This window comes from Ascaphus truei, chromosome 4, assembly GCF_040206685.1.
Source record: "Ascaphus truei isolate aAscTru1 chromosome 4, aAscTru1.hap1, whole genome shotgun sequence".
NCBI lineage: Eukaryota > Metazoa > Chordata > Amphibia > Anura > Ascaphidae > Ascaphus > Ascaphus truei.
This window is the reverse complement of record NC_134486.1, coordinates 404100984-404116573: the sequence shown is the minus strand read 5'-3', so window position 1 is coordinate 404116573 and position 15590 is coordinate 404100984. Positions and strand designations below refer to the sequence as shown.

Here is a 15590-nt window from a genome sequence, read left to right as displayed (position 1 = left end):
TAGAATCTAGATACTGTATAAGGGCATCTGTTTTGCCAGAGATGGGATTCAATTACGGCTCGGCAGACAGTCAAGTAAACAGTACATTTTTAAAGGTACTTTCAAAGCATTCCTGGAAGGGTTCTACAGAGGGCCAAGGGGCGTAACTAACCCTACCGTTCCAAAGATATGAAATATGGAACACTGGACCTGACACCTATTCTGAAGTATAAAGTTTAGATATTTGTACTCGTTGCAAGGAGACGGCTGCAATAAGGCCAAACACTTGATGTTTTGGAGGTGGCAAGAGACAGATATCCGTTTGTCGCTTAAATTTAGGAGCAAATTAGTATTGTTACATTCAGCACACTTGCCTGAACCTATTGATGTGACTCGTGTCTGTCTAAGTATGAGAGAAATTAAGATATGAGGTTTTTCATATATTTAGTCAGACTTTAAATGTCTTTTTAGAGTTTTTCTGCTTAAGTCATAAATGTCAGCCGGCGTTAATTTACTATACGATAGGGGTGGGCTCATGTTGCAAGAATGGGACAAGAATGGTACTTAAGGCTTAGCAAGAAGTTATTAAAGTTAGAATTCAACAAGAGGTGTGTTTTGGGACAGTTCTCATCTTTCCTGCGCAAGTGACCTCTCTGGGAAAAACCTATGACGTGTGGTAAAGTATAGCAATTTCGACTTAGGATAAGGGATAAAACATAACTGTTTTGCATTTATTGCAACTGTATGTTCTTGTAATAATCTTTTTTTCTGTATTCTAGAACACTATTTTTATATACAAAAAAAATCTTTAATAAGTGATGCTTTGGGCTCTGAATGAACTGTTGCATGCTTTGTAGGGAGTAACTTGCATTTCTGGACACATTTTTGTGTGTTAAATGCATAGTTTTTCTTTAATAAAACAGAGATCAGAGGCTCTGCCTATTTTTCTAATATCTTTTACCTTTGGTGGTTGAAGCGGATAGATATGATTGCAATAGTGAAAGGGGTAAATATTAACTCATTTGAAGTACCGTCCGGTGGAGAAAGGTGAGTTGACTAGAGTAGCCGGGTGTATTAACCCTAGTTGCACATCTAAGCAACGTGCATACAAGTGTGCTGTGCGTGACCGATGGTATATGGGGCCGATTTGAGGGGAGATATCGTTTATTTGAGGGACCTCTGCGAAGGTGAAAAGTGGTCCAGTTAGGCTGTTACTGTGTTAACCCTTGTCCCGTATGCAGGTCAACTGCTCGTATGTGACAGTTCACATTAACAAATCATCGAGATGTTTGAATGATGGCCCAAATACCATATAATTCCTGCTGTAATGTGTATAATGGCTGCTAAATATGCCCATCATGTGCAAAAGATCTGGGCAAAAAAACTCAGCACTAGCTGTATCAATGAAATAAGTTGAAGGCAATGTGATTTTTTTCTGTGACACTCCCAGTTTTCTGCAGCAGGAAGCTGAGATGCAAATCATCCCAAAAAAACAGCATGCAATAGAACAGTAAAAAAATACGTGTGCAACACCCTTTCCCCCCTCCTCAGGGAGATTTGGTGGCTGCGGGTGTTATGGTGCTAACCTGTTAGGCTTACAAGAGGTCTGAGCCTCCTCGCTTGGGGAGCCTGGGGTTTCTGGTGCAGTGCCTCAACCCGTGAGGATCTCTGCGTTGGCGGGATAGCCCCTCATGGGAACCGGTATACCTATATGGTATGCCTCCAATAACCACAATCCACACAAAGTATATGCAACACTATTTACTATGGTCCCATAGTACGCTCGGTAACACAATATACACACAATAACTGTAACCACAGGTAATTACAATAGCAATTGTCCCCCAAAGTACTGAGGGTGCCCTGTGCACCTAGAACCCAATGTCCAGCAGAACAGTCCCTCCCAAAGATACATGTGCTGGCAGCGCTACCCTCACCGTGTGATGTTAATGCACGTGGGTACCTTCCTGGGTACTCGAGTACACCAGGGTATTCTCTAGACAGGCCGCATCCGTGATCCCAAGATGTAGGGCCTCCGACACAATCCCCTCTCTCCTTACGTCTGGTAGTACCGCACAGCCGTTCCACCCTGCCTGCGGAATCCTCAGCTGCGGTTCCGTCTACTTCGCTGTATCTTCCACACACTAAGGGGAAAGTCACTATTGGCCAGCCCTATAGTACTCCACTACGGTGTAGGGGAACTAGCTGGGCCTACGGGGAACGGGTCAGGCCTAGTCCAGGGGGTTTGACTAGCTCCCTGGGCACTACCTCTCCCTTTGGCGGCTCCGTCAGGACTGAGCACTCCGCCTCCAGTCCATGGAGGAAACTCTGAAGACAGGACCTCCTCTTCATGCAGCGCCAACCTCAAGATGGCTGCTGGCTTACACACAGTCCATATGTATGTGGCTGCGCCAACCACAACATGGCCGACACAGCTCACTCAACCCCTCCCGAGCGACGGGACCACTGCCAGGGAGGAGGCAAGGAAGGGTACCCTGCTACATATGTCTTGGCCTACACTGGCGACACACTTTATTCGAGCTTGGCTAGTCCCACGAATTCGGGTATACCCGGGTGTATTGAGGTTTGTGACTGTTTTCTGCCCGAGTGCATTGAGTTATTTTCCAAGCAGGGATTGAAGCATTTTATTCCCGCTGGCTGCAATACTGCACAGTATATATATATATACTGCATTACAATTCATGAATTTATGCCATCTGGTAGACACGCGAAGCATTGCAGCCTATTAAATCCTAATCATTATCATTTAACAGATCAGCCGCCCATCAGCCAGGCATGAACCCAGGCTGGGAAGGCAAATGCAACGGGGCTTGTCAGAGGTGAGGAGTGGCGCATTCCAGGTATCTGCCAGGTACATACCGGGTATTTGCTCGAATAAAGTGTGTCGGTGCAGTACATGGAGGGAGGTGAGCCTCCTGGCCGTGACTTGCTAGTCAATATGCAAAATTAATCACATGAATATCTAATTTTGATTGTTTGCTTCATTTGCATACAAATTGCATATAACACTGAATTGCACAGCTGGAATCAAATTGCATTAAAAAAATAGAAAATGTATTCAGTTTATCGTACTTTTCTTTATCTGTACACCACAAATGGCAGTGGGTACTAATTGGGATTATCTCCTCTCTCAGCATAGGTAGGACAGCAAACACTTCTGCAGGGACCTAGTATTGCTGAGTGCGTACTAATATAAGAAAAAACACACAATAGTGCAAATATGTCTGTGGCAATTAAAGGGGCTCGGATGGAGAACCTGCAGGGGATATACTCACATATTCCCCATTCTTTTAGGCATGTCCTAAATCTGTGGCAATGGTGTATGTTCCTGTATCTTGTGTAGTCTTTAGGGTGGGGTGACCTTCGTAGATAAGGCAAAAAAGAACCCAATAGTGCAGACTGATACAAAAGTTTATCAATAAAAGGCATACAAGTAATACACTCACATAGTGTCAGAAGGTTAAAAGCAATGAACAATGACAGAGTAATGAACAGCATGGAAGTTATGGCGAGTCCCAACTTAACAAAATAACAAGCACTACTGCTATGCTGTTGGACAGGAAAAAGACTGCCTCTGCAGGGAAAGGGAGGGGCTTATATTCCAGGTCCCTGCAGAAGAGTTTCCTGTCCAACCTACGTTGAGGGAGGAGTGAATCCCAACTAGTACCCACTGTGGGGAACTGGAATAATCTATTTTTGCATGATTTGGGCATGCGATAAGTGCTTAACTCCTTCAGTGCCAGAGGCAGTGACGGAATTACCGCCGGTTTGGCTGCACCAAGGCCTACAACTTCAGGGGCCTATCTTCTCACACACCGGAACGCTGTTATTTAGCAGCTGAAACGCAGTTCTGGCAGTTCTACAGGCCCCCCTCTCTCTCACCCCCTCTCCCCCTTCTTATGCCCGTGGTACAGGGCCTTACTCAACGGTGGCAAAGGGTGTCCACCCAGGCGTTCCGAACACAGAAGTTAGGCCTCACTGGAAGTGTGGTCCAACGTCTGCAATCGCTGCCTGGGTGGGCTCCCTCCACCGCCGGTTAAGTCCACGCACCACAGGTAAGGGGAGGGGGAGAGCAGTGGGCTTTGTATTTTTTTTTTTTTGCACCGTGGCCCACCGGTCACTAGTTCCACCCTGGCCAGAGGGTCCTGCCACGTGTGGCCACAGCCTCCTTTGGCACTTCCTGTCAGATTTCAACGTCATTCCGGTGACGTTGAAGGAAGGTGAGGCTCCTCCCCTTCCATGTAGATCATCGTCAGTGCTCTGATGGACTCCAGGTAAACAAGCAGTGCCATGACATAAAGGGTAAGTGCAATTGGCAAGCCCACATCTGTATGTATGTATGTATGTATGTATGTATGTATGTATGTATGTATGTATGTGTGTATGTATGTATGTATGTATGTGTGTATGTATGTGTGTATGTATGTATGTGTGTATGTATGTGTGTATTTATGTATGTGTTTATTTATATAGCGCCATTAATGTACGTAGCGCTTCACAGCAGTAATACACGTGACAATCATATAAATAACAAATAATACAAATAACACATGTAGCCAGGTCCCCCACTTACCTCCGGGCTGCGCAAGGGGGACAGCACATTGGGGAAGATTGTGACTGTGCGCGGGTGCCATCAATGGGGGGGAGGCGACAGGGTCGCCGGAGCTACGCGGTGGTACCTAATAGAGGGCGCAGCCATCTTTAAGTCCGTCGCGCATGCGCATTAAAGCTCCCGCACGCGCAGTGCGAGAGCGTGCGGCGGTCAATAGGAATAGGCCTAGTGAGGGGATTACAAGTCCCAGCATCCTCAGGGGGGCTCATGTCTGCTAGACATGTGTTGCAGGAGGACCAATAGGGCTACTGAGAAAGCGGAGGAGAGAAGTAGATACATTAGGCACGCTGGGACACGACGCTAGTTGGGACCAGGACAGAGAGGGTGAAGGTAATGTCCAGAGAGCAGTGCTCCACTGGACTAGGCCAGATTTCCCCCCAGGTCCAAGATAGATCCGCCGACTCACTGTACGTGGTGTATGTTGCAGGGAAAGGCCTTAGATGGGGACCCTTCCCCAGTAGTGTGTCAGTGAGAGACATCAGCAGCAGGACATTGCATCTGAAAGTGAAGTGCGGCCTGAAGTCTGTGAGCAGAGTAAGGCCACATTATCAGAGACTATTTTAAAGGGGTACAATCCAGCTGGAGGCCCCTCCAGAGGCATCCGCGTACGGATCAACACAGTAGAGGAACCGGTAGACTGCGGTGCAGAACCACGTCGCAGACCCACAGAGTTCTTTTCCTGTTGACCAGGTGTGGACTGAGACCAGGAAGGTATTATTCACATGCACCAATGGCCCAACACACTGTGGGAAGCGCTATCCAACACATGCTCTTTGGGGAGGGACTAGTTTGTGTACACTAAGGGGTTAAGTGCACTCCAGTATTTCGGGGTTCCACCCAGGAGGTGTTGTTGTGTGGGTGCGGCCTTGCATGGCCGTGTTATGCTTGTTGTGTATTACATGTGTTTAGTAAATACTGCTATAATATACCTGCGTGCAATTACTGTGTATACTGGTTCCTGAGAGGGGCTCCTCCCACTACGCTGGGATTCCTCGCAGGTGGAGGCGCTGCACCGAGACGATAAGTATACCACCCCAGTGGTGGAGGCTTGGGCCCTCTGTGAGCCAACAGGTGACAGCAGCACTGGTAGTCTCTTTATTTAGGGGGAAAGATGGCTACACACATAAAGGAAAGACATAAAAGTAACATTAGGGAAAGGAGTCTCTCTGCTTCAAAGAGCTTAAATCGCCTGGGAAATAATAATAACTTTATTTCGTATAGCACTTTTCTCCCAATGGAACTCAAACCGCGTCACAATTACAGTTCAGCGCGCAGTACGCAGCACATAGGAAGGTTACAGACACAGGTCCCTGCCCAGATGAGCTTACAATCTGATTTTGGTGCCTGAGGCACAGGGGGATAAAGTGACTAACCCACGGTCACAAGGAGCCGACACCGGGAAAAGAGGTCATGTTTCTTTAGTCATTGTGAGTGAAGATAGTATTGTAACCTCTAAAGATTTATAAATCATTACATTTAAAGAATGAATCCTTGCCTCCTCCGCCACATGTTGTATACGTGAAACATTGGAGTGAAGACAGTGCATATATGTATAAGGGCTGTTTAAGTGCTGGATCTTTGAACTTATATGTTTGTTCGAAGAGATATAACTGGCATAAAGGTATTGTTTTTCTTTCTAGAAATGACAAAGGATGGCTAGGAGGCATCGTTACAATTCCTTCCCACAAGTTCCTGCTCACATTGGGTAACCTCGCTTGGAGCACATACAGTAAAATAAACTGTGCAATGGCCCCATCATTTCTAAGCCCGGCTTTATTGTAAGTCTCCTGCACTTACAACTCCGCATACAAGTGCAATCTGTGCAGTGCGACTCGTGCAGTGCGACTGACACAATGTCATTGATGCAGTGTAACTGACGCAGTGTGATTGATGCAGTGTGACTGACACAATGGGATGCAGTGTGACTGACACAATGGGATGCAGTGTGACTGACACAATGGGATGCAGTGTGACTGACACAATGGGATGCAGTGTGACTGACGCAATGTGATTGGTGCAGTGTGACTGACGCAATGGGATTGATGCAGTATGACTGACACAATGGGATGCAGTGTGACTGACGCAATGGGATTGATGCAGTGTGACTGACGCAATGTGATTGGTGCAGTGTGACTGACGCAATGGGATTGATGCAGTGTGACTGACACAATGGGATGCAGTGTGACTGACACAATGGGATTGATGCAGTGTGACTAACGCAATGGGATTGATGCAGTGTGACTGACGCAATGGGATTGATGCAGTGTGACTGACGCAATGGGATTGATGCAGTGTGACTGACGCAATGGGATGCAGTGTGACTGACACAATGGGATTGATGCAGTGTGACTGACGCAATGGGATTGATGCAGTGTGACTGACACAATGGGATGCAGTGTGACTGACGCAATGGGATTGATGCAGTGTGACTGACGCAATGGGATTGGTGCAGTGTGACTGACGCAATGGGATTGATGCAGTGTGACTGACACAATGGGATTGATGCAGTGTGACTAACGCAATGGGATTGATGCAGTGTGACTGATGCAGTGTGACTGACGCAATGGGATTGATGCAGTGTGACTGATGCAATGGGATTGATGCAGTGTGACTGGCACAATGGGATGCAGTGTGACTGACACAATGGGATTGATGCAGTGTGACTAACGCAATGGGATTGATGCAGTGTGACTGACACAATGGGATGCAGTGTGACTGACGCAATGGGATTGATGCAGTGTGACTGACACAATGGGATGTAGTGTGACTGACGCAATGGGATTTGTGCAGTGTGACTGACGCAATGGGATTGATGCAGTGTGACTGACGCAATGTGATTGGTGCAGTGTGACTGACACAATGGGATGCAGTGTGACTGACGCAATGGGATGCAGTGTGACTGACACAATGGGATGCAGTGTGACTGACGCAATGGGATTGATGCAGTGTGACTGACACAATGGGACTGACGCAATGTGATTGATGCAGTGGGACTGACGCAATGGGATTGATGCAGTGGGACTGACGCAATGGGATTGATGCAGTGGGACTGACGCAATGGGATTGATGCAGTGTGACTGACGCAATGGGATTGATGCAGTGTGACTGACGCAATGGGATTGATGCAGTGTGACTGACGCAATGGGATTGATGCAGTGGGACTGACGCAATGGGATTGATGCAGTGTGACTGACGCAATGGGATTGATGCAGTGTGACTGACGCAATGTGATTGATGCAGTGGGACTGACGCAATGGGATTGATGCAGTGTGACTGACGCAATGGGATTGATGCAGTGTGATTGACGCAATGGGATTGATGCAGTGTGACTGACGCAATGGGATTGATGCAGTGTGACTGACGCAATGGGATTGATGCAGTGTGACTGACACAATGGGATTGATGCAGTGTGACTGACGCAATGGGATTTGTGCAGTGTGACTGACGCAATGGGATTGATGCAGTGTGACTGACGCAATGGGATTGATGCAGTGTGACTGACGCAATGTGATTGGTGCAGTGTGACTGACGCAATGGGATTGATGCAGTGTGACTGACGCAATGGGATTGGTGCAGTGTGACTGACGCAATGGGATTGATGCAGTGTGACTGACGCAATGGGATTGATGCAGTGTGACTGACGCAATGGGATTGATGCAGTGTGACTGACGCAATGGGATTGATGCAGTGTGACTGACACAATGGGATGCAGTGTGACTGACACAATGGGATGCAGTGTGACTGACGCAATGGGATGCAGTGTGACTGACACAATGGGATGCAGTGGGACTGACGCAATGGGATTGATGCAGTGTGACTGACGCAATGTGATTGATGCAGTGTGACTGACGCAATGTGATTGATGCAGTGGGACTGACGCAATGGGATTGATGCAGTGTGACTGACGCAATGGGATTGATGCAGTGTGACTGACGCAATGGGATTGATGCAGTGTGACTGACGCAATGGTATTGATGCAGTGTGACTGACGCAATGTGATTGGTGCAGTGTGACTGACACAATGGGATGCAGTGTGACTGACGCAATGGGATGCAGTGTGACTGACACAATGGGATGCAGTGGGATTGACGCAATGGGATTGATGCAGTGTGACTGACGCAATGTGATTGATGCAGTGGGACTGACGCAATGGGATTGATGCAGTGTGACTGACGCAATGGGATTGATGCAGTGTGACTGACGCAATGGGATGCAGTGTGACTGACGCAATGGGATTTGTGCAGTGTGACTGACGCAATGGGATTGATGCAGTGTGACTGACGCAATGGGATTGATGCAGTGTGACTGACGCAATGGGATTGATGCAGTGTGACTGACACAATGGGATGCAGTGTGACTGACACAATGGGATGCAGTGTGACTGACACAATGGGATTTGTGCAGTGTGACTGACGCAATGGGATTGATGCAGTGTGACTGACGCAATGGGATTTGAGCAGTGTGAGTGACGCAATGGGATTGATGCAGTGTGACTGACGCAATGGGATTGATGCAGTGTGACTGACGCAATGGGATTTGTTCAGTGTGACTGACGCAATGGGATTGATGCAGTGTGACTGACGCAATGGGATTTGTGCAGTGTGACTGACGCAATGGGATTGATGCAGTGTGACTGACACAATGGGATTGATGCAGTGTGACTGACGCAATGGGATTGATGCAGTGTGACTGACGCAATGGGATTTGTGCAGTGTGACTGACGCAATGGGATTGATGCAGTGTGACTGACACAATGGGATGCAGTGTGACTGACGCAATGGGATTGATGCAGTGTGACTGACGCAATGGGATTGATGCAGTGACTGACGCAATGTGATTTGCGCAGTGTGACTGACGCAATGTGATTTGTGCAGTGTGACTGACACAATGGGATTGATGCAGTGTGACTGATGCAATGGGATTGATGCAGTGTGACTGACGCAATGGGATTGATGCAGTGTGACTGACACAATGGGATTGATGCAGTGTGACTGACACAATGGGATGCAGTGTGACTGATACAATGGGATTGATGCAGTGTGACTGACGCAATGGGATTGATGCAGTGTGACTGACGCAATGGGATTGATGCAGTGTGACTGACACAATGGGATGCAGTGTGACTGACGCAATGGGATTGATGCAGTGTGACTGACGCAATGGGATTGATGCAGTGACTGACGCAATGTGATTTGCGCAGTGTGACTGACGCAATGTGATTTGTGCAGTGTGACTGATACAATGGGATTGATGCAGTGTGACTGACACAATGGGATTGATGCAGTGTGACTGATGCAATGGGATTGATGCAGTGTGACTGACGCAATGGGATTGATGCAGTGTGACTGACACAATGGGATTGATGCAGTGTGACTGACACAATGGGATGCAGTGTGACTGACACAATGGGATTGATGCAGTGTGACTGACGCAATGGGATTGATGCAGTGTGACTGACGCAATGGGATTGATGCAGTGTGACTTACGCAATGGGATTGATGCAGTGTGACTGACGCAATGGGATTGATGCAGTGTGACTGACGCAATGGGATTGATGCAGTGTGACTGACGCAATGGGATTGATGCAATGGGATTGATGCAGTGTGACTGATGCAACGGGATTGATGCAGTGTGACTGACGCAATGGGATTGATGCAATGTGACTGACGCAATGGGATTGATGCAGTGTGACTGACGCAATGAGATTTGTGCAGTGTGATTGACGCAATGTTATTGATGCAGTGTGACTGACGCAATGGGATTTGTGCAGTGTGACTGACGCAATGGGATTTGTGCAGTGTGACTGACGCAATGTGATTGAGTGTTTTCTCTTTCCAACAAATGACAAAGGTAAGATTCCAGTCACAAACCTGAAGCTGCCAAAAATCTAATCTACTGGGCACACACATTAACAAAGATGTATTAGCTAATGAAAATAACCCTAAAAAGGCATGTACAATGTATAAATGTTTCTTTAAATCACTTACCAAATATTACCATCTGTGTTCCCTGTGGGAAAGGTTCAACCATCGAATTGCCATTGACATGATGTTTAGCTGTAAAACATATTAAAAACTTATTTAAGGCACATAAGAAATTGTCTGGTTTGTAACAGTTGCACTGTATTCCAAGAATATTGTTGTTCACAGATATACTTATATACCATAATTACCCAGCACCTCATGGAAATGGGCTATACCGTGTCATCTGGCATTAGACAGAGCGTGGCTTAGTCAATAAGACTCAATACAGGCATACCCCACATTAACATACGCAATGGGACCAGAGCATGTATGTAAAGCGAAAATGTACTTAAAGTGAAGCACTACCTTTTCCCCACTTATCGATGCATGTACTGTACTGCAATCGGTTTATACGTGCTTAACTGATGTAAATAACGCATTTGTAACAGGCTCTATAGTCTCCCTGCTTGCGCACAGCTTCGGTACAGGTATTGCTGTTCAGGACGTGATGACAGGCGCATGCGTGAGCTGCCATTTGCCTATTGGGCGACATGTACTTACTCGAGAGTGTACTTAAAGTGAGTGTACTTAAAGCGGGGTATGCCTGTATGTGATCTGTACACAATCTGTGCTGCTCTTGTTTTTTACATACAGTACAGTATACATAGGGAGTTTAAAAAAAAAACCTAATTTCAAACAAGAGGTACCAAGCTAAGGCACAACCACCCCCTCCCCCCCCCCCCCCTCCATCTCCCACGCTATTTGAAATTCCCTTCCAAGAATTCTTGTCCAGGAGAAACAATACCGCTACTGGTATCAGCCTCACTCTGGCCGTCAACAGAATGCCGGCGGATGACATAGCAGCTACTGATTGGGTGACCCCCGTAGTTATTCTTTCCCCTGCGGGAACAGGCAAAAATAACACACGTGCGGTATCTCGTCACTCGTGGAGTACCCGGAGCTCTGAGTATCATGGTGCTCTTGTTCATAGGTATACAGTTTAAAAAAAAACATGATTTGGGGAAAAGGAGGGTTCTTGCAGTGCATCCTGAACTTCTGAAAGTGAACTGTTGCAAATTAATCATAAAACTGAACTGTAATTTACATTACAGAGTAAGTAATTCAATACAAAATAATATACAGAATTTATCGGGCGTCACCATCAACGGCAGAAATTCTTGCCTCCCTTGGAAAAGGAGACACCTTTTTGTGGGACTTCACCCATTTAAGCGCTTGGAGAAGCTTGTATTTAAATCAGTACACATAAGTCTATATAGGAGGCATCATGGATAGAGTTACAAAGTAAGCACTAATGTACCTTTAAAGCAGAGATACTTCAATTTCATCAATAAGCCACCCAAGGTTGCCTCTGATTTATTGGACATTTCAATTAGAATGGATTCTAGTGACCTTTCACGTTCCTCAGTTTTATTGCAGAGTTCTAATGATAATATCTTTGTAGAACACAAGGTGATTTCAAAATGTTATCCAAACACACTGCATTATCAAACTATTCCACACAGGTAAGGAAGGAATGTTAAAATGATATGCTGTTCATCTATTGCTGCAGTTCCAGGTAGCAAAAGAAAACAGAATTAACCCTATATCGGCAGTCTGACCTAAAGGTCGTAAGGGCCCCAAGCGTGCAGAAAGCCAAAAAAGGGTTAACCAATGTATGACTGCAATTTGCTGCCGTAGCAACATTCTATTATCCATAAAAGTTAATTTTGTGACTAATTGGAGTTTGATACATTTCTATTTTCTTCTTGACCGCATCATGTTCTTCTACCTTCAAACAAAATGTAAGTTCCACTGACCCACCTCAAATCTACGGTCCCAAAACCTTCAACTTATAAATGTCCCCAGATTCCAATGCACAGGTCGAGCTGGTCATGCCCCTTCGGTACCGGGGGCCAGGGTATGGAACGCCCTCCCCATATTCATGAGAAAAATCAAAGACCTTCCCACGTTCAGAAAGCGGCTCAATATTTTGCTCTGTGAAATCCCCTTTCTGAACCCCAATTGATTCTTCGCTCCACCTTTTGGTGTTTTTATCTGGTCACTGGTCACACCCAGTGACCGCGACCGCCCAGAGGATTATCACTGCAGGGGAGGAGGGGTTGGTTCTGATCTGGAAGCATGGGCCACCTTCAGCAATGCCGCAGAAGCACCATCTCCAGAGCCACGAGTTAACAGCTTGCTGGTATATAAGAGATTACAACTAGTTTCATTACAAAGTATGATTGCTCATCAGGGCAGCCGACAGCATTCCCAGGAGTAGAGGGTCCACTGGTGCCACGGGTTGTCAGTGGCCTTGTGAATCCCCATCCTTTCTCTCACTTATCCCCCCCCCTCTCTCTCTACTCTACCCCCCCTTCTGTCACTCTCTTATTATCTGCACCTCTCTCACCCCCCCCCCCCCCACTCTCTCCCTAACTCTCTCACTTTGCCTCCTCCCTGACCCTACCTGTAGTGTATGGGTGTCTGTTCAGGCCTCACCCAGATGCCAGAGGGGAGCCCACCCAGACGGTCAAAAATACAATTTGGGTCTGATTTCCAGTGGGGCAAAATTTCCTGAGTTCGGACCCCCCTCCGCTTCCTGGCCTTGTGATTCCCCCCCCCCCCTTTGCCCATGATTGTAAACAAAATTAAGTAAAGATCATTAAAACATAACATTTATAACATTGCAATAAAAATAATTTTTGGGAATTATTACATTGAAAAATATGGCACAATAACATTATTGGCTCTTGAAGTGTTTAATGCATTTTTCCCATAGATCTCTTGGAATCCTTCAGCGAAAGTCCAGGATTCCATGGAACACTGGTGAAAACAACTGTGCTATCCCAAAAGATGGAATACTTGGGACAGTTATGTCCATTGTAAGGTTTTTACAGCATATCTTACATTACAGATGTAGCCATGGCTAGTCCAGACTGCCTCTCTGCCTCCTGTCACGTAATTCCTTAGTAGATCTAGGCTGTGGCAGACTATCCTAGGGAGAATTGACCCCCCCCCCCTCATGCTGACTCTCTGAGTGGCAGGAGTGGAGGTGACACCGGGTCTGATTAGAGCCAATTATGGTACAGACCTTGTGCCCCTTTCTGTGTGTCAGAGGGGAAGTGCAAAAGTGTAGTCAGTGCTGTTTCCTCCCGGCTGGGGGTGAGACATGCCAGTCAGTCCTGCCTGGGCTGACTGACCTAGAGAGATCAGAGCTGAGAGCATGGACTCAATATTATCAGAGGGCCAAGCACCATCCAGAGGCCTGGGACCCTTCTCAATCTGGTCTGCATCCGCTGTTTGCAGTCTATCGGGCAGGGGGTGTATACTTGTTCGGTGCCATTGCTGGGACTGTCTCCTGCTATGCCGGAGCCTGCAGTGGCTGGAGGCTCTGTCATCCACAAGAGAAGAACCCCAAGATCGCCGAATGTCTGTCCTGTTACCCCAAAACACAGCGGACACTCAGCTCTCCTGAACCCTCAAAGGTATGCACGCACCACGCTACCTGTAGCCAGCAGCACATCTTCCAGAGAGGGGGGGAAGCAGGGCAACACATACTTTCTTCCTCATTCCCCCCCTCCCCACGCACTCTCCCCGGTATTTACACTATTGTTTTACATTGTCTCTTGGCAAGTTGTCCATGGAAGAAATTAAGTATAGAGGACAGAAGTTTTCTACAAACATGTACATCTTAGAGTCGCTACCCTTCATCATGAGGACAGAGATCTTGGGGTTATACCTAATAATTGACTACAACAGATTGTTAAAAAAAAAATTTTTAAATCACCAAGTTGGAGTAGTGGGAACAGCCCTGGAAGGTACCATTTCATATAGCAATGGTCTTCCCGTATATGGTCTTCCCATATAGCAATGGTCTTCCCATACAGCAATGTAAAACCCGATGTGATGACCTCTGTTGATGGATACTGTATGCATATACAGTAGGGACACAACCCCTCCAAACAAGTGCTCACCAAACCCTATAGTCTCCGTGGCTGATACTATTCACCTCATAAATCGACCATAGCCCCTTGCAGCCGCACTTACCAGAACCCCCTTCTACTGTCTCTGTACGGTCTTCCTACTTACCATTTAGATTGTAAGCTCTTCTGGGCAGGGACTCCTTTTGCTAATGTTACTTTTACGTTTGAAGCACTTATTCCCTTTATGTGTTATTTTTATTATTTGTTATTTATATGATTATCACGAGTATTACTGCTGTGAAGCGCTATGTACATTAATGGTGCTGTATAAATAAAGATATATATACATACATACACACATCAATGACCAATTAACCCATTCAAGTGCTTCTCAGGGTGGAGGAACACCACAAAAAGTGAGTATACAGTACAGGAGGGCCCCGGGAATACGGCGGGTTCCGTTCCAGGGGCCCGCCGTATAGTGAAAATCGCCGGAAAGCGGATCCGGCGATTTTCAGTTATTTCGCATGCGCAAATCAGTATTTTTGCCGTTCTGCGCATGCGCGACCTATGGTCTGCGCGCGCAAACTACAGTATGCGCGCGCAAACTACGGTCTGCGCATGTGCGACGGAGGATCTAAGATGGCGGCCCCCTTCTTGGTGCCGCCGTATCGGCGGATCGCCGAAAAGCGGGGCGCCGAGAAGCGGGGCCCTGCTGTACTTAAGAGTTTGCTATCGTATGTGAATGCCTACAACTCTGCAGACAATATTTTTTGTACAGCAGTCTGTAGTATTCTGCATTCATTCACTATTGTACCTGGATCATACACAAAAGTGCCACTTTAATTAATTTATTTTTAAACAATATTATTTGTTTACAGTTATGGGGTACAGGGAGTAAGGAGGGAATGGGGTGGGGACGAAGAAAAATGGTACGAGGGGGTGGGGGGGACTCTAGGGGCATTACACTTACAGCATATAGAGTATCACAGTATTACATTATTAGCACAATAGTTCGACCCCTTATCTATAGTTAATATATAGTGCAGAGTTTTGTGTCTATCCCGGGTCCTCTCATCTCATACAGCCAAG

General features: G+C 46.7%; 1 protein-coding gene across 7 annotated transcripts in view; it reads right to left on the bottom strand.

Annotated features, from left to right (window-relative positions):
• MSRA (methionine sulfoxide reductase A) overlaps positions 1 to 15590 on the bottom strand; it is a 442168-nt gene that overhangs the window by 264437 nt on the left and 162141 nt on the right. For 6 of the 7 annotated variants that reach the window (XM_075598684.1, XM_075598689.1, XM_075598690.1 and 3 more), the window contains one exon: positions 10600 to 10668. The exons of the other annotated variant lie outside the window; for it this stretch is intronic. In XM_075598684.1, coding sequence (XP_075454799.1) covers positions 10600 to 10668 — 69 coding nt within the window. The remainder of the gene's footprint in view (positions 1 to 10599; positions 10669 to 15590) is intronic. 7 annotated transcript variants of the gene reach the window in all.